Source organism: Rhododendron vialii, chromosome 11a (genome assembly GCF_030253575.1).
Source record: "Rhododendron vialii isolate Sample 1 chromosome 11a, ASM3025357v1".
Taxonomy (NCBI): domain Eukaryota; kingdom Viridiplantae; phylum Streptophyta; class Magnoliopsida; order Ericales; family Ericaceae; genus Rhododendron; species Rhododendron vialii.
Window position 1 is genome coordinate 21,994,748 of NC_080567.1, and position 22,444 is coordinate 22,017,191.

Sequence of the window (22,444 nt, forward strand, 5' to 3'; positions counted from 1 at the left end):
GGGTCCCGCAAAGATACAGATCGGATTGAGCTGATTTTTCACGGTTCTACTTGTTTTTAAAAAAAAATTATTGAATGGCTCAAATAATCTGTGCGGGACCTGTAGTGGACCTTGCAGGGCTGTCGGTACCCATCGGTAGTCATTTGGTTGGTACTTTTATCATTTCACCAACATAAGTATTAAGGCTGTGTTCTTATGAACTTAACTTAAATCTGAGAATTTTGTCCTTATTCGAATTTTTTTTCACATTTGCACTCTTTTTCAGCTAAAAGTGGTTGTTTATCAAAATACTTAGGTAAAAGTAAAAAAAAAAATTTACTTTTTCGATTCCTCTCGTCGAGACAAATCAATAGCCCAAAAAAATTTGGCACAAAACTAACAAATGCGAAAAAAATTTAAATAATAACAAAATTCTAAAATTTAAGTTAAGTTTAAATTTAGTTCATAAGAACGAAGCCTAACCATAAACCCTCACAACCTGGTTCACTACAAAGCCCCATAAAAAGAACCATTACAATACTTAAAGGAGGACACAGTTGTAGTACATACGGTATTCCACTAAAACGAGATCATACCCACTAAAACGAAATGCCCTATATCAACACTAACACAATATTATGCAATTCATAAATTTTTGGGCCACAAGTTCCTACCATGACCATAAAATGCCATAAACTAAATTGGAACCCACATAATTCTGACTAAATAAGTTCAAAACAGGACCGCTAGTATTCATAACCAACACCATATTAACTAATAACTTGGACCACTAGCATTCATAATTCAGCTAAACCACTATCTCATTCATAAACAATACTGTATTACTCATTTATGAAAAACTGCTAGAAGGCTCACCTTTTGATTCTGGCTTCAAGTTTGATCCCTGCAAACAATGAAATATATATATCGGGGAGGGTTTCCAAATAAGATATACGGTGTTCCTTGGCTGTCATTGCTTCTTCCTGCAGTGAGCTAATTGCATGTAGAGAGGAGCTCCTAACTCTTAGCTACAGTAAGGAACCCCCCCTAAATCCCCCCTGGCTATGGGGGGACTTCTCGTGAGGTTTCCTTCGGTTTGTTACGATTGTTTTCTTATTGTTTTTCTTATCATAAAAACGAGAGTGTTCCGTGAGCTCCGTTCCCGAATTCACATTCATGCACGTCCCGAGGGAACAGAATCCGTTTGCAGATTCTCTAGCCACATTAGCATCTATGATCCCTGTTGGGGTGAAGTTTAGGTCACTATTGATTGAGCAAAGGGATCAGCCCAATTATCTGATGATAGCAGCAGTTGAGCCAGAGGATGAAGACATGGTACACTGATATCCAAGAGTATGTTGAGAATGGTCGTTACAGTAAGCAGCAGGGACCCTCCGAAGCTCTGTTTCGGCCATCTCCGGGCAGGATTTCTGGTCCCTGGGAATTCTAGTTATCTAGATTTAGTAGAGTTCATGAATTAGACCACTAGAGTTCATAATTTTAGGGAGTGTTTATTGAATCATTTCCGCTTAACTATGCAAGAATACATCGTAACTAACGCCACAAAAACGGATAAAAAAAACAAACAAAAAAAAACTAACGCCACAAAAACTCATTACTTTGCTTGTGATACGGATGACTAGTTCATAACTAACACCACAAAATCTCGAGACCTTAGCGAGTACCATAGATTTCTTCAAAACTACTCTCTCATTGTTGGCAATCGAGATCTTGCAATCGACTACTTTATAGAGGGATCATGGTACATCCTCAGCATAAGATAAGACATGTGACCAAATATTCCAGCAATTGTAGGACAATTTGTATAATAGCCATAATCAATGGGTTTATTCTGAATAGATCAAGGACAGAACTAATTGAGTTTGACCCAGATCTCATTTGACTGGGAATGTATAGGAGCGAATAAATTGACCATGTACCTGAGAACAAGAGAATATTTACATAAACCCAGCTTTGCACATGGAAGTGGATGAGGATTGCCTCCAACAAATGGCTCTGAGGTGCTTTGAATTTTCTTCAGGTCAATTTCCTCCTGACTAGGCCTTTGAAGAAGTCAAAACTGTATCCACATGGAACAAAACCATGTTGCTTATGCATCAAGAACATAACCGGGAAAAAATATAAAGAACATAGAAGAACAAAGAAATCAACATATTAAACTATCTTTAAAATCCTCGGTAGTGTGCCTTCATTTTTTTCTCATTGGCAAGCTAGTGTGATTTCTTATGACACTGTAGGTAGTCGTGTGCAAATTGGAGGACACTCTACCAGAATATTGTTTACCTTTTTCGAAGTAAGCACATTTGACGGGAAAATAAATTATTGTATTGTTTTAGAATTTTCAGAGGTCACAAAACTGAGTAGAAACAATTATACAGTACTTTGGCAGAGAGAGAACAGAAGATTATTGAGAAAGGACTGGAGCAACATGAGTCATCCAGTGCAGAAACTGTCAACTTCAATGACTGATATCATAAACGAGATAACCGAAAAGACATTGTGCAGTAAAGAGAATAACTGAAACACATGGACAAAACTACAACTTGGTGACAAAGAAAAAGGATCACTTAAACCATTTAACCATGTCAAAAAAAAAAAAAAAACCATTTAACGAAAATAAAGGATGAACAAGACCAAATTGTTGTTACTGACCAATTTCCATGAGTCTGACATCTCAAGAGTCCTTGAAAAGAGTACTGACTTGTTTTATTATATGACTGTCCTTAATTTCTTCTCTTGGCCAGCTGCGGACCAAGGCCAAAGCTCAAGGATTTTGGGTTTTCCCAAAGCACGTCTCTACAACTCTCTACCCACAAACAAGGGAGCAAATGCCAAACATCAAAATCAACTGGCTCCTAAGGTTATGCAATGCACACATAGGTTGGTTACTAAGGTTATTAATGTGCGGGAACAGTGGTTAAGAACTAAATGGAAAAGATGTCTATCTTCGTCAGTCGGCAAAAATAACTTGGGACACTCACCAAAAGTTCGGGGAATAAAATAACCTAAAAAGGAGATACAACTCACAAACACAAATCTGAAAACATAACCAAATGCCCTATCTATATAATAAAACAGAGCTGTGTTTGAATCCAAAAGATAACCAACGCTCCAGATTTATCTCTTCCTCCTGCATAAATCTCTACCCTCCATTCTACAAAATGGCATGTCCGTAAATTGATAACTTTTTTTGACTATTTTCTAATCACACATTCCCCTTCTATTTTCTATTTTGAAAGAGAATTGGGGAGTAAACATAGGGGGTGTTCCAGATAACCTTCCTTTTTTAAAACTTCTTTTTCTTCAATTTTCAAACTCAAATATAATGAAAATGAAAAATATTTTTTTGATTTTTCTTGCACCGTATAAAAGATCTCAATGAAATCTATCAAACAAGATCCATATTGGTAGAAAAATTATTTGCGTATACAGATAATTTTTTGGCTTGTAATTATCTTCCTTTTTCCAAAACCTTTCTTTTGTTTAGTTGGAACACCACCGTAATTGCTTAATTAGTGGCAAAAACTAATTGGCCAAGACAATTGCTTAATTATAGTAGATTTTTGTTAAATCTTTCAACGAATTCTTTTAGTTATTAAATCTTTGATTTGGTGGGTAAATATTTCATCCCTTGAATCCATATATTTTGGACCATTAAATTGGTACATATTTTTTAAACGTAATTAGTTTTTGAATTCGTATATACGGGTAGTATAGCCAGCGACATATTTGAAAAGAATTAATGAAATGAAACCTAAAATACTCCTTCCGATTAAAAAGAAAACATTTGGCCCTTCTAATTAAAATTCAATTTGTATGTATCTTCAAACATTTGAAATCCATGATTTATGGGATCGATTATAAACTGAAAAGGAGAATACGTACATATATGAAATTGATTTAGTCTATTTTAAATCCATAGATCGATAATTGAAAAGGAATCCATAGGTAATTGATTTAGCCTTTTTAAAAGGAGAATTACGTACATATCACTTGGGATATAGACAAAACTGTATATAAGGAGTCATTTCTGCCTCCTACTTAGGCATTAGGTAAAATATATAAGAAGTCCACAACCTAAAAGGAATATACCTTCTATTTAGGAATGTGTGAGTGATTGGTTCCCTCCCTGTGATTTCCTTATCACATAAGATTTAAATATTAGAAGTTTTAAACTTATCACTACGTTTTAGAAGTTCCCGTTTCTTAGAAGACCAACCTACTGTGTGCAATTGATACCTTCTATTTAGAAGTCCACATTTTTTGGGTTTGTTTGTCACATGCATAGATTTTCCATGTCCTCCAACTTCTGAACGACCATTACCTATAGTGAGGTAAGTTCGATTTTTTTTAGTACTCACTAAAGTTCGATTTCTTTCTTGAACGATTTTTAATCATATTGGGTTTCTTTTGCCAAAAACAACTTCCTGAACGACCATTACCGATAGTGATAGAAGTTTGATTTTTTCAGTTCTCATGCAAGTTTGATTTTTTTCATGGACGAGTTTTACTCATATTGAGTTTCTTTTGCCGTAAATTAGGAGTTTCTTGACTAATTTTTTTTAGTTTTATTGCAAGGGATTCAAACATCAAAGGATTTTTTTCATTTCTCATGCAAGTTCAATTTTCATATTGGGTTTCTTTTGCCGAAAATTGGAAGAAAAAATATGAGTGTGCGAGAAATTTTTTTTTTTGACAACCTTGCATGGGTCTTTTGCGTTAATTCTAACTTTGTTGTTTATTCTACCATCTTCTTACTTTCTTTTGTTATTTATTCTACCATCTTCTTACTTTCTATTATTTTACTACAGGAAAGATCACAAGAAATATATTTAGAGAATTCTTGCGTTGAGTTTAAATTCGAGGCACTGCAATTTTTTTTTTTGGATTGCCATCTTTTTTCATGTAGAGCACTCACAATAATTTTGTTGTTACACTTATAAACGTTTTAATTAGGTTCATGGCCAATTTTATTTGTCGTTTGGAACATGCATGCTGACTCCTTTATCATTCTTTACAAAATCGATAAGGGAGGACTGGGTTTGAATCCAAAAGACAACCAACGGACCAGAATGTCCCCTCTATAAATCTAGATTGTTGGTTGTTCAAGGGTTATCATCATCACATTTTGGTAACCGGTTAATCAAAAAAAAAAAAAAAGGATCCCTGAGATTGATTCCCTGTGATTCAGGGATTTAATTTTTTACCACATTTAAAAGGATGCATGAGATTGATTCCCTGTGATTCAGGGATTTAATTTTTTACCATATTTACCAAATATTGACATTTAAACTTCTATTGATTATCACATAAATTGAAAAATAATGCTTACAGCCACATTTTCGGGTAAGAATGGATCCCTGTGATTCAGGAAATTAATGCCGAAAATTAGGGTGGTTTTCAAACGTTTTTTTTTTAATAGTAAGATTAAACGTTTGCTACTTCAAACCTTTCATTTTTTCATTTTTCTTTTTTTGACATAGGAAAAGAAAGAGCGAAAAACTAATTAACGCCCTATTCTTTTTTTTTTTGAACGGCAACACTCTATTCTTTTTTCCCTTGATAGTTGTCAAAATAACATTTTTTTGCAAGATTAACAAATGGAGTAATTGTAAACCTTTTTTTCTCATTTTTTTAAACTTCGTTTCATTAGAACATGTGTTGTTATTTACACTCTTTTAAACATTACCATATATGCATCGATGAAAATATTATGATGTTAACCAAACACATCGCAAACTGGAGTTTTGTGTTCATTTTTTTTTTTGTCACTCATTTAATATTATGGGAGTCTATATATATCTTTAAAATGCTTTCTGTTGTTATTCCCTTGACAACTTTTGACTATTACTCTCTTTCAAATTTCAGATAACTTCTTGGGACTTAACTAATTATGGACAATCTAAGCGTCTATGGCCATGTGAGTTGAACCGTTTCATTTTATACCTTGGTCGTAATAATCAAATTAATTGTTTCCTATGCATTCGGTGAATTCTTCATTTTCTTATGCAGCTCGACGGTAACTTGCAGAAAATGTAAGAACTATTTACTCAATTGCATTACTGAATCTGATTTTATATATTTGATTCATATTTGCTTTGTTTTATTTTTTCAGTACAAAGGTTACGTGTCTTCGAGAAAAAAATGTAATTGTGGTGATTCATGATGGGCAAGAAGTTAATCGTATTTTTATGCATGGGGTATGCCTACCAATGCCATTATTACTTTACTCCCTCTGTACTGTAAGGGATCAACGAATTGATAAAAGGGATGTGGTGTCATACAATACATACCTTTCGAGAAAATATATTTCTCATATCAATGTGGAAGTTTGTCCTAGAATAAAATCTGTTAAGTATATTCACAAGTACATCTACAAAGGTCATGATCTTACCATGATGGTGTTGAGAGACGAATAAACAAGATATAGAATTAAGGTAACTATTATTAGTCATCATTTTACTTTTACAAGAAGAAATTCTTGCTCATTAATTATTTTTTTAGGCTGTTATTCATGTTCATAATTGTGCTTTTTGGATGAAGTAGATATGCGTTGGTACAAAAACTCTTGGGAGGCAGATGGAGAGACAAATTTCAAGACAATAAGATCTATGTTGAACACCTTTTTTTTCCCCTACGTAGTGTATCAGATTTGACTTTATATAAATTTTTAGATTTTTTATGCATGTTAAAATTGGATTCTATGAATGCAACATGGTATTGGTTTTGAGTTTTGTAGTTTGGATTAATATAGTTCAGTGTGTATCCTATCAATGCAATTAACTCGGTATATGTGATTAGGATTATCATTGGTAGTGATGTACACACGGGTAGAGGCTTAACAAATAAATTTTTTTGTTGCGGAGTGCTGCAGGTATAGGTAATTAGCATATTAAAGTTTTGCAACAACAAAAATATACCGTATTTTACTTGTTCCTACCCATTTTTTTCAACATGTCATCCCTTTGCTCATTGCTCGACCCGTAGCTTTAGTTGTCTTCAAAATGTGTTGCGCCGTGCCTTCAGGCACGGGCATTCGCTAGTCATAAATATTGAAGTCATGAAATACTATATAAATCATTCACACAATATGGAAATAAAAACTTGGAATTCAAAAGTACACTGGCAGTCAATTAGCATACTAAATTCACGCAACTTTTGTCAACCGATTAAATTGATTTTTTTTAAAAATTGTCGATCTCTGCAAGATTTATGAGATGAATAATTTAAATCTGCGAATTTGTGATCACGAAGTAGGGGCACAAAAGAAGGAGCCTTGTCTATATCGAGTGATATGTACCTAATTTATCTCTGTTATATCGAGCTCTGTTATAATAAAACAGAGCTGTGTTTGAATCCAAAAGATAACCAACGCTCCAGATTTATCTCTTCCTCCTGCATAAATCTCTACCCTCCATTCTACAAAATGGCATGTCCGTAAATTGATAACTTTTTTTGACCATTTTCTAATCACATATTCCCCTTCTATTTTGGAAGAGAATTGGGGAGTAAACGTAGGGGGTGTTCCAGATAACCTTTCTTTTTTAAAACTTCTTTTTTTTCAATTTTCAAACTCAAATATAATGAAAATGAAAAATATTTTTTTGATTTTTCTTGCACCGTATAAAAGATCTCAATGAAATCTATCAAACAAGATCCATATTGGTAGAAAAATTATTTGCGTATACAGATAATTTTTGGGCTTGAAATTATCTTCCTTTTTCTAAAATCTTCGTTTTGTTTAGTTGGAACACCACCGTAATTGCTTAATTAGTGGCAAAAGCTAATTGGCCAAGACAATTGCTTAATTACAGTAGATTTTTGTTAAATCTTTCAACGAATTCTTTTAGTTATTAAATCTTTGATTTGGTGGGTAAATATTTCATCCCTTGAATCCGTATATTTTGGACCATTAGATTGGTACATATTTTTTAAACGGAATTAGTTTTTGAATTCGTATATATGGGTAGTATAGCCAGCGACATATTTGAAAAGAATTAATGAAATGAAACCTAAAATACTCCTTCCGATTAAAAAGAAAACATTTGGCCCTTCTAATTAAAATTCAATTTGTATGTATCTCCAAACATTTGAAATCCCATGATTTATGGGATCGATTATAAACTGAAAAGGAGAATACGTACATAAATGGAATTGATTTAGTCTATTTTAAATCCATAGATCGATAATTGAAAAGGAATCCATAGGTAATTGATTTAGCCTTTTTAAAAGGAGAATTACGTACATATCACTTGGGATATAGACAAAACTGTATATAAGGAGTCATTTCCGCCTCCTATTTAGGCATTAGGTAAAATATATAAGAAGTCCACAACCTAAAAGGAATATACCTTCTATTTAGGAATGTGTGAGTGACTGGTTTCCTGTGATTTCCTTATCACATAAGATTTAAATTTTAGAAGATTTAAACTTATCACTACGTTTTAGAAATCCCCGTTTCTTAGAAGACCAACCTACTGTGTGCAATTGATACCTTCTATTTAGAAGTCCACATTTTTTAGGTTTGTTTGTCACATGCATAGATTTTCCATGTCCTCCAATTTCTAAACAACCATTACCTATAGTGAGGTAAGTTCGATTTTTTTTAGTACTCACTAAAGTTCGATTTCTTTCTTGAACGATTTTTAATCATATTGGGTTTCTTTTGCCAAAAACAACTTCCTGAACGACCATTACCGATAGTGATATAAGTTTGATTTTTTCAATTCTCATGCAAGTTTGATTTTTTTCATGGACGAGTTTTACTCATATTGGGTTTCTTTTGCTGTAAATTAGGAGTTTCTTGACTAATTTTTTTTAGTTTTATTGCAAGGGATTCAAACATCAAAGGATTTTTTTTCATTTCTCATGCAAGTTCAATTTTCATATTCGGTTTCTTTTGCCGAAAATTGGAAGGAAAAATATGAGTGTGCGAGAATTTTTTTTTTTTTGACAACCTTGCATGGGTCTTTTGCGTTAATCCTAACTTTGTTGTTTATTCTACCATCTTCTTACTTTCTTTTGTTGTTTATTCTATCATCTTCTTACTTTCTATTATTTTACTACAGGAAAGATCACAAGAAATATATTTAGAGAATTCTTGCGTTGAGCTTAAATTCGAGGTACTGCAATTTTTTTTTGGATTGCTATCCTTTTTCATGTAGAGCACTCACAATGATTTTGTTGTTAAACTTATAAACGTTTTAATTAGGTTCATGGCCAATTTTATTTGTCGTTTGGAACATGCATGCTGACTCCTTCATCATTCTTTACAAAATCGATAAGGAATGACTGGGTTTGAATTCAAAAGACAACCAACAGATTAGAATGTCCCCTCTATAAATCTAGACTGTTGGTTGTTCAAGGGTTATCATCATCACATTTTGGTAACCGGCTAATCAAAAAAAAAAAAAAAAGATCCCTGATATTGATTCCCTGTGATTCAGAGATTTAATTTTTTACCACATTTAAAAGGATGCATGAGATTGATTCCCTGTGATTCAGGGATTTAATTTTTTACCATATTTACCAAATATTGACATTTAAACTTCTATTGATTATCACATAAATTGGAAAATAATGCTTACAGCCACATTTCCGGGTAAGAATGGATCCCTGTGATTCAGGGAATTAATGCCGAAAATTAGGGTGGTTTTCAAACGTTTTTTTTTTAACAGTAAGATCAAACGTTTGCTACTTCAAACCTTTCATTTTTTTTTTTTTTGACATAGGAAAAGAAAGAGTGCAAAGCTAATTAAAGTCCTATTCTTTTTTTTTTTTTAACAGCAACACCCTATTCTTTTTTCCCTTGATAGTTGTCAAAACAACATTTTTTTGCAAGATTAACAAATGGAGTAATTGTAAACCTTTTTTCTCATTTTTTTAAACTTCGTTTCATTAGAACATGTGTTGTTATTTACACTCTTTTAAACATTACCATATATGCAACGATGAAAATATTACGACGTTAACCAAACACATCGCAAACTGGAGTTTTGTGTTCCTTTTTTTTTTGTCACTCATTTAATATTATGGGAGTCTATATATATCTTTAAAATGCTTTCTGTTGTTATTCCCATGATAACTTTTGACTATTACTCTCTTTCAAATTTCAGATAACTTCTTGGGACTTAACTAATCATGGACAATCTAAGCGTTTATGGTCATGTGAGTTGAACCGTTTCATTTTATACCTTGGTCGTAATAATCAAATTAATTGTTTCCTATGCATTCGGTGAATTCTTCAATTTCTTATGCAGCTCGACGGTAACTTGCAGAAAATGTAAGAACTATTTACTCAATTGCATTGCTTAATCTGATTTTATATATTTGATTCATATTTGCTTTGTTTTATTTTTTCAGTACAAAGGTTACGTGTCTTCGAGAAAAAAATGTAATTGTGGTGATTCATGATGAGCAAGAAGTTAATCGTATTTTTATGCATGGGGTATGCCTACCAATGCCATTATTACTTTACTCCTTTTATACTGTAAGGGGTCAACGAATTGATAAAAGGGATGTAGTGTCATACAATACATACCTTTCGAGAAAATATAATTCTCATATCAATGTGGAAGTTTGTCCTGGAATAAAATCTGTTAAGTATATTCACAAGTACATCTACAAAGGTCATGATCGTACCATGATGGTGTTGAGAGACGGATAAACAAGATATAGAATTAAGGTAACTATTATTAGTCATCATTTTACTTTTACAAGAAGAAATTCTTGCTCATTAATTATTTTTTAGGCTGTTATTCATGTTCCTAATTGTGCTTTTTGGATGAAGTAGATATGCGTTGGTACAAAAACTCTTGGGAGGCAGATGGAGAGACAAATTTCAAGACAATAAGATCTATGTTGAACACATTTTTTTTCCCCTACGTAGTATATCAGATTTGACTCTATATAAATTTTTAGATTTTTTATGCATGTTAAATTTGGATTCTATGAATGCAACATGGTATTGGTTTTGAGTTTTGTGGTTTGGATTAATATAGTTCAGTGTGTATCCTATCAATGCAATTAACTCGGTATATGTGATTAGGATTATCATTGGTAGTGATGTACACACGGGTAGAGGCTTAACAAATAAAACTTTTTGTTGCGGAGTGCTGCAGGCATAGGTAATTAGCATATTAAAGTTTTGCAACAACAAAAATATACCGCATTTTACTTTGTTCCTACCCATTTTTTTCAACACGTCATCCCTTTGCTCATTTCTCGACCCGTAGTTTTAGTTGTCTTCAAAATGTGTTGCGCCGTGCCTTCAGGTACGGGCATTCCCTAGTATTCCACTAAAACGAGATCATATCAACACTAAATATTATGCAGAATTCAATCAGGGAATTTCATGAAACGCGGATTGTAGAAAACACAATGTCGTATCTATCTCCGTTACTGCTATTAGAATGCTTTGCAACAGGCGTGGTTTAATACCCTTCCTCAAATCAGAGGGATGTTGACAATTTGGCTACAGTAACTAAGTCCAATATTTGTAGTCTGAGGACTAGGAAAGCACTTGAAATCGTCGAGGGACAAATCCCCTTCCAAGGCAAGCGAACAAACAACCCTCCAACCAGCTTCTGATAAAAGGAAGACACCAAGTACAAGCTGCTTTTGGCCCCTTTTCAAAACCTGACTTGCACAACCAATACTTGGAGCAGAGTATTCCCCCCCATCACAAAAAAGCCCCAAAGCAAGTCTCTTGTCATTTTCTCCAACATCCTTGCCTCTATAATAGGGATAGCCGAAAGGAAAACGGAAGGGAAGAGTGTTGACAAACATAAGAGTAAGTCACCCCTTCAGGTAGATAATGCCTCTTCTACGTAGAGAATCTCTTCTCAAGCCTTTCCAGATTCCCTCGTAGTTAGAAAAAAAATACCCAATGGAAGGCCCAAATAAGTCGCTGCAAGGATCCTAACCTACAATCCCATTTAGACAATACCATTGATTTCGATACTTGCGCAATCCCATAGATGGATCACTTGGTGGCCCAGTTGGCTGCTATGGTCTATCTGACTTCACAGTTTCTTGCCTCTCATTTGTGGTTAGGATTGCATCACTACACTATACAATTGGATTGCATCACTGCAATATTGATAATAGGGAGACTTAGCCAAAAATCCTTCATATTTACATTTTTTGAGCTCAATGACATGCGCCTTTTGCAATCAAACATAAGGGCAAGTGTGCTGCAAGATTACTAAAATAACCTTTCTACAAAACTAGTGAAAGTTCACTAATATCTGAAAGTTAGTGAAAGTGCCTAAAACCCTAGGGTACCCTATGAAAATGCCTAAAACCCTAGGGTACCCTATAATAGGAAAGTGCACCCTAAAACCCTATGAAAGTGCCTAAACCCTAGGGTACCCTACTCTACCCTACCCAACAACCGCAGGGTACCCTAGGGTAGTTTTGTCCGAGAAAACATGTTTTGGCCTTATGGCTCAATAACTCACAAAGTTGAAGGACCTCAACTGAAAACTATTTTGCTGGCGTCTTTTCCCTAAATGAAAACTATTTTACCATACCTATGGCTAATTTTCCCTTAATTTAAGTATCACAAATTGCATTGCCACACCCAGATACTCAAATTACATAGACAAAAATAAACACAATAAAGATGACATGTTGTACATGAGGTTCGTATCCTAGACAATATGTCTTGTCATATATCTCACTCCTACCCTTGTTAGCTTTTTCTTACTACTTTTTAGTTTACCTTAAGGTTTTAAATCTTCTTGTCAAGTATAGGACTTCTACCTTAAGCATAAAGACGACATAATAGAGTTCTGGAGAATGTCTCACCACGTGAGAATGTGAAAGAACATTAACTATTTGATGGCCACTAAGAATCAGTGTTCTAAAAGGCGGGATTAATTGCCGATTAATGGGCGATTAATCAGAAATTTGGGCTGACCGATGAGATTAATGGCTAAAAGGTTGAATTAGGCGGCTAGAAGATTAATCGGACTTTGGCGGCGATTAATCGCCGCTTAATTGGTCGGCGTGTAGGCGGCGATAGGCGATTAATCGATTCATGGGCGATTAATCGGCTAATGGGCGATTAGGCAAGGTAAATCTGAATTTTTAGAAAACGAAGGGGGTAACTACCAGGTTATTTAGGGCTTCGAATTACTGTGTTAGGGCTCTCATTCGATCAGCCTCTCATCGATCTGGGTCTGGGAAGAAACCCAGTCATCGCCTACTGCCGACGCTAGTACATCGACGATCGCCTCTCATCACCGACACCGGTCATCGCCGACGCTAGTCATCGCCGACGCCTTTCATCACCATTCACCGCCACTGTGCCTCATTGTTGACTGTTGTAACTCTCGATCCCTCTCTCTTGATCCCCCTCTCTCTTTGTAATCTCTCTCTCTTTGTGTGTAATTTCTCCTCTCTCTCTCTCTCTCTCTCTCTCTCTCTCTGTAATTTCTTGATCCCCCCTCTCTGTAGTGAGTAGTATTTTTTTTTACAAAATTTAACACTTGAGTCTGAGTAGCAGAGTAGTGTAGTATTGTAAATTTATGGTTTGGACCGTTTGGTGTAGGCCGTAGCCGCGTAGACCGGTAGACGCGTAGTAACTAGTAAGTATTGATGGTAGAGAAGATATATCACATCAACTAGAAAAACTGTGATTATTGATGGTAGGGAGGTTGTAGAATATTTTTAAAAAAAAAAAACCTACTAATTGCTAAAAGGCGATTAATGGCCGATTAATAGGTCTCGAAGCTTGAAGGTGGTCGGCCGCCCGCCTAGCGCCGAGCGCTTTTTAGAACATTGCTAAGAATATTGGAAGATATTCTATTCGGTACAATCAATTATGTAACGTAGTCTTCAATTTTTTTCTTTTTGTGTATGACATGTTAACTGTCAACTCCTTATGACATGAACAAATAAGCCTTGGACGCAAATTAGTACCTCGAGTTTAATTTAAATCTAACCTGGGCCTGGGGTAGGCCAGAGGTTTGATTCCCGGTCTTCTTTCCCCTTTAACCAGGGATGATGTTTTCTTAAAATATACAGAAAGAAATGAACAACGTGAAGTTTTTTTCTTTCTTCTCCTCCTTTCTCTTTATTATTATTATTATTTTTTTTTGTCACAGAATGCAGTACCCATTATGTTTATTTGTCCAGTAAGTGGATACATAGCAACTTATGAGTTATGGCTAATGGCAACGGAATTAGTGTGCTTGATAAACTCTGAGCACATAGTAAACATGCCTATAGACTAGCATACTCGTCTATCTAAGGTGAAACCATATCAAATTCGATACCTATTGCCATCTGGATGAAGCTCACACATTTGACCGCCTTCACCGACAGCTAACAAGTATCCTGATGATGTTAAACCCTGCAACTTCCAAGGAAAAAAAGTTTAAGAATATTGATCGGGCAAGTTCCTGGACGACAAATTCACTAAAAACAATATTCAAGCTTAATACATGAAGCTTATAAAAAGGAGGGTAAAAACACACAAGCCTAATGTTTTACTCAAGAATCGATGGAAAATAACTGTAAGCAAAGTTGAGCTGGCTAGAGGAGATGGGTTTAGCAAGAGAGATCTCAACCTTGACTCACACACAACCAAATGCACGTAGTTTATATTAACTGATTGCATAAATGTGGAACCGGCTTGACGCTCTAGGGGTTGGTCCCCAGATGTAATGAAAAGTTTATGGGTACGGATTCTATTGAAACCTTTTTAAAAAAAATGCATCCATATCCCCACAGAATAGTCTGGACTGTCCTGGATAGGATACATACCCCCATAACTAAGAGTTACTGGTAGATCCTTTACTTTCATAAGATTTATTTATTTATTTCCTTGAATCAAACTAAATAATGGTTTTGGATAGTTTTGGTTATACAGATGGCGTTGGAGAACTCCACATCTACAGGAGTAATGGTATGCGAGGCACATTACCACTTAGGTGAAACGCACGTGCCTTTGTCTTCTTTCTTCCACTTTTGTATTGATCTGCTGCTTCCTCTTTACCTAAATTTCTATCTCTCCACCTCTTCCTCTCTTTATCTCTTCTCCTTACCGATACAGTCAAGTTGAACACTAACAGACAAGGTCCCTACATTGGAGAGCTTGGATTTGCTTAGCTAAGCCGTGTCCCCTCATCCAAAAGGGTGTTAAGACATGAATATCTGACCACAAAACAATTCACAGCAAGCAAGAAACAGAGAAATGTTTGACGTTTTAAATCGGTAGCTCCTATTACCTTCTTAAACAATACTCACTTTATTTGGTTCTCCTCTCAGAAATAATCTCTCCAAAACTTTTGAATATTTTGTCATCAGTGTTTTTTCGTTTTTAGTGATTTTTTTGTCAAATTTTTTGCTTTTTGGATGTACATAGCGTACCTCTATTCAAAAAGTAAAAGAGTTTGTTAAAATGTTAAAAAAAATTTACTAAAGACGGAAAAATACGCAAACCTATAGAACTTTTTTTATCTCAAAACTTTTTTTTTTTTGATCAATTTTATCTCAAAACTGACAACCAAACAAAGTGACTATTTTCTCTTTATTCTTATCTATCTGAGTTTACCTTGTAAAAATCCAACTTTTGTAGCTATCAACATCTCAAAAACAAAAAAACAACAGGAGTAAGTAGTACAAGATTAAATGGTAATTTCCTGTATTCGAGTTTGGGACATATGTAGGCAACTAGTACAACAAATCTCTCACCTGAACAGTGACTACATTTTCTACTAATTGATTGTCATCCTTCTCTTGTACAATTACTCTCTGCCCACTGCATGCAAGGAAACAGAATCATGAAGCTTCAAATAATCACCACAACAAATGTTGCAATTAACAAGACGATAACAGAAACCTCACAATATCCGATGAAATCGCATACTATTGATTTTACAACTTACATTCCTCTATTAGGTCCTACATTTTTTTGCGTGGCGTACTCATGAAATCACTATTGATCCTTTACATTTCTAGGATCATATGACCTCAATAGACTTGGAAATAAGAAACCAAATAAGAAATAGCCTCAGTAAAAGGATAAAGTCTGGGGGCTGGTAGACCAAAAGATAGAAATGCAATTGAGAAACATGGTTCCTAAATATCAAATTTTAACTTGGCCGGATGAGTAGATAAATATAAAGGTAGACCAGTGGCAAAAAAGAATCATGCAAAAGGAATAGACTATGAGAAAACCTACTTACTGGTTTCTAATTTACAACAATATGTCCTTGGCATTGTTTTTGGACCTAGATCATATGGATGTAAATATGGTGTTTCTAAATGGTGAACTCAAAGAAGAAACTTATATGCAACGACCAATGGGAACCAACGCATTAGCATATAATCGTCTCTCCAGAAGTAGAATGGTTCTTCAAAACAATATTATCTACGAATCAATTATTCAGGACACTAGATCCCTTAATTACCAACACTAACATCCATCTATAAACTTAGTCGTTAAGTTTAACTCAGATTATCACTACAATTATGGGCTTTCGGAGCTATCAAATTTTGACTTAGATGTAATCAGGGACAAATGTTCATGCTGGAATCCCAACTTAACTGAAAATCCCCATACAACAAATACAAGCAAGCAATTGGCTCATTAAGTTCCATGATCTTTCAAACCCGACATCCTCACTTCCGGACAAAAAATCATGAAGGATAACGAGGAAATTAATGCTATTTGTGCTAAATAGTAAACTGACTATACGTATTCATGACACATACCTGTATACAAAAATATTATCAAAACTGCTTAAAGTTAACACAAAAATACCAAATATCTAGATTTCGGTACAACAAATAAAGAAAAATAGCCAAACACCAGTTAAAAAAAAATCACGTCTCCGGTTATCGCTACTGTTACACTATGACCATTACATCCCAATACAGTGTCATCACTACCCATACTGTTATGGAGACCAATATTGATATTTCAAAACACGTATATCAACCCGATGATACAAATGCCCCTTATTTTGTAGCCGATAGCGATGATAGAAAATCAAATCAGGCCCAAAGCTACACATATTTAGGGGCAAGTAATACACAGGGTTTTATAGCTAAAAGTAACACAAAAGCTGAATAAGTGTTTGATTTCCCTCCAAATACTGCACAAGTCAGCCAATGGGTTTTGGACAGAAAATTGGGCGAGGGTGGTAATAGATGACAAAGTGACAGGTTCAGGGGGGATTAACGTTTATTGGAGGTCAGGACTGTATGGGAGGCGTTGAGATTTTTTTTTTTGAACAGCAAAAAAAGTTTCATTGATCTTGAAGTTGTTACAAGACTAATAGGAGCAAGGAAACAACATCATGTTCAAAGAACAATCTTCTGCCCAATCCGAGACCCAAACCTATGATTGGCAAGAAACCAATCAAGAACACCCAATTGGGACGAAGCCCACCTGAAAAGGCCGAAGCCATAACACCCTAAGTGAGTCTAAAAACTCAGATCAATACAAAATCAGCTCATAAAAGAGGCCTCGTTGCCCAAATCAGAAAATCAGCACCCAACTTCCAAGCAGCCTCCACAGCGAGAGACACACTCAAGCCACCACTGGAACCCGGGGAAACAGCCCCTGTTGTTGCCCCAGAATGGCAAAGACGTGGGAGACATTGAGATATGTTGGTTCAAATCCCTCAATGATTATTACAACCAATGCGGTCAAATTATGTTATTCTCTAGAAATCGTCGTAGTAAACTATGGAGTCTAGACCTTGATGATTACGCGTAAATCTCTGGAGCTTGTGGTCGTAACTCGTAAGTCCTTAAATCTCTAGACCTCAACAATTATTTCAACCACAGTGGTCACATTTATAAATCTGTCACATCCGTAACGAGATACGTCCTTTTGACAATGAAAGCAGATATGTATTAGAACAATCTTTGCAGCAAACACATTTTCTCTCTATGACATGGAATCAAAGCATGGTAGGATGTTATGTAGCACAGAATATAACTAGGAAATACTTGTCATTCAATACATACCTATGTAGCCATGCCTGATAGTACAGCTGCTCGAGAGGTTGAAACCCTGCAAGATAGGTCATTAAAAGCTTTAAGTACACTGTCCAAGTTAGTGCCTGATAAGAATTACAAAACACGCTGCAGTGTCTACTGTGGACATTTAAAAGTTCGAACACTTGCTTCAAGAAAAACACCAAGTACTATGGTGCTCATGCAATGCTAAAAGTACTTTGCTATAACATCATATTACTCAAATCCGAAAGCAAAAGTTAGGAATGTAGCAACTAAGTCGAAGGAACCAAAAATCAGTTGCAGAAAACAACCTTACCATGTTCTAGCGGGCATTTTTTTAACCCTAATAGCAGATGCAATATGATGGTCACACTTACCTATACGAGCCATACAGCTTTATAGGTAAGACTGGATAACATTGGTTACTTCAGAATTCTCATTGGTATGGGCTAGATTTTTCAATGCTAAGTGAGACTCCCTCTGTTCAAGACTCGTCCATCATGCAAAACGAGAACTTTAAATAATACATTACTGGCAAAAAAAATCTATATTTTTCCCCTCAAGTTACTAGATGTAAATGAGTTCTTTTAAGTAATGGATAATAAAGTTAGGTTTTTTTTTTTGTTTTTGGACAAAATTAAAAAAAAATTAAGTTCTCGTTTTTCGTGTGGACTAACTTTTTGGAACGGAGGTAGTTTGTTGTACTATCCAAGGATATTCGTGTACTTGTTGCAATTCGACTCTGCCAATTCCTCCACGCAAATTGCGCACCTAAAGGGAATTTGGTTGAGAAAATCTCTTCCGACCTTCAGAGCGTTTTCAACAAAAGCGGGCTTGGAAATGTGGAGGAAGCAGAATTCGCGAGGTTATTTAAATCCACTGGTGAGATACACACGAAATACATGGGGGATCATTATTAGAACCATCATACTTGCTGACCATCTATGAAAAGATCGGATTAACCAACCAAAATTAGCTTCAGTCATGCCTTTTTTTCAATACACTTTTTCACACATCCAAGGGCAACATTATGAATTCACAAGGACAAAGACAAAAAAGGGACTGTGGATTGTAAAAAGGAGAGAGTGAAAATCATTTTCCATTGCTTATTCCAAATATCATGAAAACAGAAAAGAACAACTTGGGTATGAAGGTAACAAGGGCCTATTTGGGTAAAAAATACCATAAAATGGGGATGGTAGTTCACCTTTATCAATGAAAAGATCAAAAAGATCCTCAAATTTGTTAAAGAAAGCTGCAAGAATATCTTCTCTCTGTAGTTGGTATGAAATAGAAGTCAATTTTTGCAGCACTGCATTCAAGCAGGTTGTAGGTTGCTCATTATCAATATTCAAGCCTATTCCTGCAAAGACATGAAGGGATTGAGAGATGCAGTGGGAGAATCATGCTTATATGCTATCCTTGATGATGAAATGAGGCAGGAATTAGTAGAACCAATTCACTGAATTGTCAAGTAAACAATACTCAAAACTGCATATCATGGCAAATAAGAGAGAACATAACAAGCAAACATATGCATTCAGCTTAGGCACGCAGAATTGTCATTTGTTAAGAATTGTATTCACATTAAAAGGGATTAGACTGTTTACCAGCACTGACATTGAACTTCTTTGATCTATAAGTTGATGTGCATAAAATGCCTCCCACTTTAAGGCCGTTCAAGTACAGATCATTGGGCCACTTTATTCTAACATGAAGATAAGGTATGCCCTGAAATAGATTGGGTCATCCAAAAAAATCACCAAACATCAACACCAAAAGATCATTCTAAAAGTGAAAATAAGATGATCATGTACGTAGGTGATAAAAGCAAAGATCCTGCAACAAAAAGCAAGTCTTACATCAACCCCCAAACCAAAGCAATCAAGTAATCATGAACAAATATTGTGATCTCATTCCACTAACTCCTTTCAATTTTTCCTCGGTTTATATAAGATATAAATAGCCCCAAGTATTTGTTCCTTTGCATGCCGTCTGTATATGTAGCTGTATTTTTTCAACATACAGACTTGACACTGTGTCTCTTTATTCATTTTGAATAACATATTTACAACGTAAAACGGGAAACTACTCACATTTTTGTGACAGACATCGTTTATTGCCTCTGTCATGGCAAGACACACTACATACTGCACAAGAGGCACCACTCGACCATCTTCCATTTGTATGGTAAAGGAAAACATAAGGCAACCCCTTGGAGATTCCCACATATTCTGTGACCTACCTGCACAGTCGCCCTATAAAAAATTAATCAACATTTAGAATCCAAATTTGCCATGCCACGGGAAACAGAACCAACAACTGCACAGCGTTGCAAACCTCGGCCTTTAAACTGAACATCAGCAACACACACTGTCCCAACAGGAAGCTCGCAGAAATTGCTGTCCAACATTATGACATCAGTAGGTTTCAGCGATCTACCGATATAACAGAATCCTAAAGGCACAGTCATTCTATTGTTTGTAAACAAGTGCAACAATACATTACAAATTTCACCACAAACTCATAACTTTCCTCATTACAGTAAAACCCAACATTCATGACATAACACAAAGTTTAAGATGTATATTCTTCCATCACACTAAAACACAACATTCATGACATAACACAAAGTTTACAAATTTCACCACAAACTGATAACTTTCCTCATTACGCTAATACACAACATTCATGACATAACGAGATATATACTGCAAAAATACATTACAAATTTTAATGTTTACAATGTATAACTAACACTGCAAAAATACGTAACACAAAGTTTACAAGGTATGACTAACATTGTAAAAATACATTACAAATTTTACCACAAACTCATAACTTTCCTAATTACACTAAAACACATACATGGCATAACACAAAGTTTACGAGGTATATTAGTCCGTCACAACGCCACAATGTTCAGAACACTCAGCAAAATCTCATAATTTTCTTACAAAGTTCTCCAATTTCACAACCCGAATAAATTATCACTCAGATAACTTACTGCGAAACCACGTCGTGAGTTGACGGCAACCGCGGAGACCAAATCAAGAACCTTCCGAACCGAGTGGTCGAAAGGGAACTTAAAAACGAATCGTGCCGGAAACAATTCTCCTCAACGGGGGTTTCGGTATCGGAGTGCAGAACAATCTCGAGTTGGGCATTGTCGGGGAGTTTCAAAGCCTTACTGTCCTTAATAGACTTAGCCAATTCCTTCTCAGCAGATGATTTTCCGCACAATACGAGCCGACAAGGCGATTGTGAATCCATAGCTGACCAGTTCAACAGAAACTAGTTATCATATATATTCATATAACACAAATGTACGTCGTGTATATGCGTCCATATAATCAACTGGCAACACACACACACACAGATATATATATTATATATATATATATATTGAGAGAGAGAGAGAGAGAGAGAGAGAGAGAGAGAGAGATCATGCCTGGGACAGATTGAGATAGAGAGAGTGGGGAAGTGAGAGGGTGGTTCTTATTATGCGTAGAGAGGAGGAGTCTTGGGGGAGGGAAGGCGGAGAGAGAGTTTTTTAGAGAGAGAAAGTGGAGGAGGTTGGGGGTGAAGTAGTATTTGGAGTTGAAAGGCATTCGGGGGCGCTGAGGTGAGAGGTTTCGGAGGGTGGTTGGAGTTGGACTGTGTTAATGTGACGGAGAAAACGAGAGGGCAGGTGGTGCGCTGGCCGCTGAGCTAAAGGGCCTATTCCCCGTGATTAACTTATTTATCATAATAAAATTAATTTTGACCTTATTCAATTTTTATTTTTTTGCATTAGAGATAATTTTATGCCAAATTTGGTGAGTAATCCACATTAGGATCGCTTCTTCACCCTGATCGCTTCTTCCCCTTCAAAACTACAATAACGAGCAAAACTCAAAAAATAGGGCTGCACCAAACTCTCGTGTGAGCTCGTTATTGTGAAGATTTTATAACTTTGCTATAGTAACCCGCTATAAAAATCGAGTCACTGTTCACTCGTTTTCTAATATACTGTAATATTTTATTGCTCCTATCAACTATACCAGACCCAAACCTGATACCGCTGCTCGAGGTCAGCGTTGGAAGGGAAGGGGAGGTCGAGGACAATCGGCCGCCGTCGCCGTCGGCTAGAGTTTCTCCGCTATAGCCGAAGGATCCATTTTATTTGGGCGCAGATCCATTAAGTGACGGCAATGCCGCAATGATTGCATCTCCTCTACTGTGATTGAAGAAGATGAAGATGGACGAGAGAGAAAGGGAGCGGACCGGCATTGGTGGATTTGGCGGTGGATTTGTGGAATTTGGGGGCGGTGGTTTTGGGTGGGTGTGGGTACATGGAGAGAGAAAGGGGGAAGAGTGACTGAGGAGGAGTGAGAGGAGAAGGAGAATTTACTCTATTTTTTTTCTTTTTCTTTTTTTTTATCGGTAAATTTACTCCTTTTTCTGTGGAATTTGTTGGAGGTGG

At 35.7% G+C, this 22,444-nt stretch overlaps 1 protein-coding gene across 2 annotated transcripts; it reads right to left on the reverse strand.

Annotated features, from left to right (window-relative positions):
- Window positions 1-1,777: 1,777 nt before the first annotated feature.
- LOC131307514 (biotin--protein ligase 2) lies at window positions 1,778-21,590 on the reverse strand. 2 transcript variants are annotated; one of them, XM_058334055.1, is made up of 10 exons: window positions 21,431-21,590; window positions 20,987-21,254; window positions 20,320-20,381; window positions 20,076-20,224; window positions 19,590-19,710; window positions 19,187-19,342; window positions 17,989-18,034; window positions 15,703-15,769; window positions 14,283-14,359; window positions 1,778-2,059 (listed from the first exon to the last, which is right to left on the reverse strand). In XM_058334055.1, exons 1-10 carry the CDS (start codon window positions 21,588-21,590, stop codon window positions 2,017-2,019), a joined length of 1,149 nt encoding a protein of 382 aa, XP_058190038.1. In that variant the 3' UTR covers window positions 1,778-2,016. The 2 variants fall into 2 exon arrangements, 1 of the variants encoding a protein (XP_058190038.1); XR_009194147.1 differs by lacking the exon at window positions 15,703-15,769 and having other exon boundaries at window positions 1,987-2,059.
- Between the last annotated feature and the right edge of the window lie 854 nt (window positions 21,591-22,444).

Coding starts and splice junctions, on each gene's coding strand:
- LOC131307514 (XM_058334055.1), bottom strand. CDS start 21,590: ATGCCTTTCAACTCCAAATACTACTTCACCCCCAACCTCCTCCACTTT. Junction 19,711..20,075: donor ACGATGTCTGTCACAAAAAT/GTGAGTAGTTTC, acceptor AATCTATTTCAG/GGCATACCTTATCTTCATGT. Junction 14,360..15,702: donor AAAATGTAGTCACTGTTCAG/GTGAGAGATTTG, acceptor TGGAAGTTGCAG/GGTTTAACATCATCAGGATA.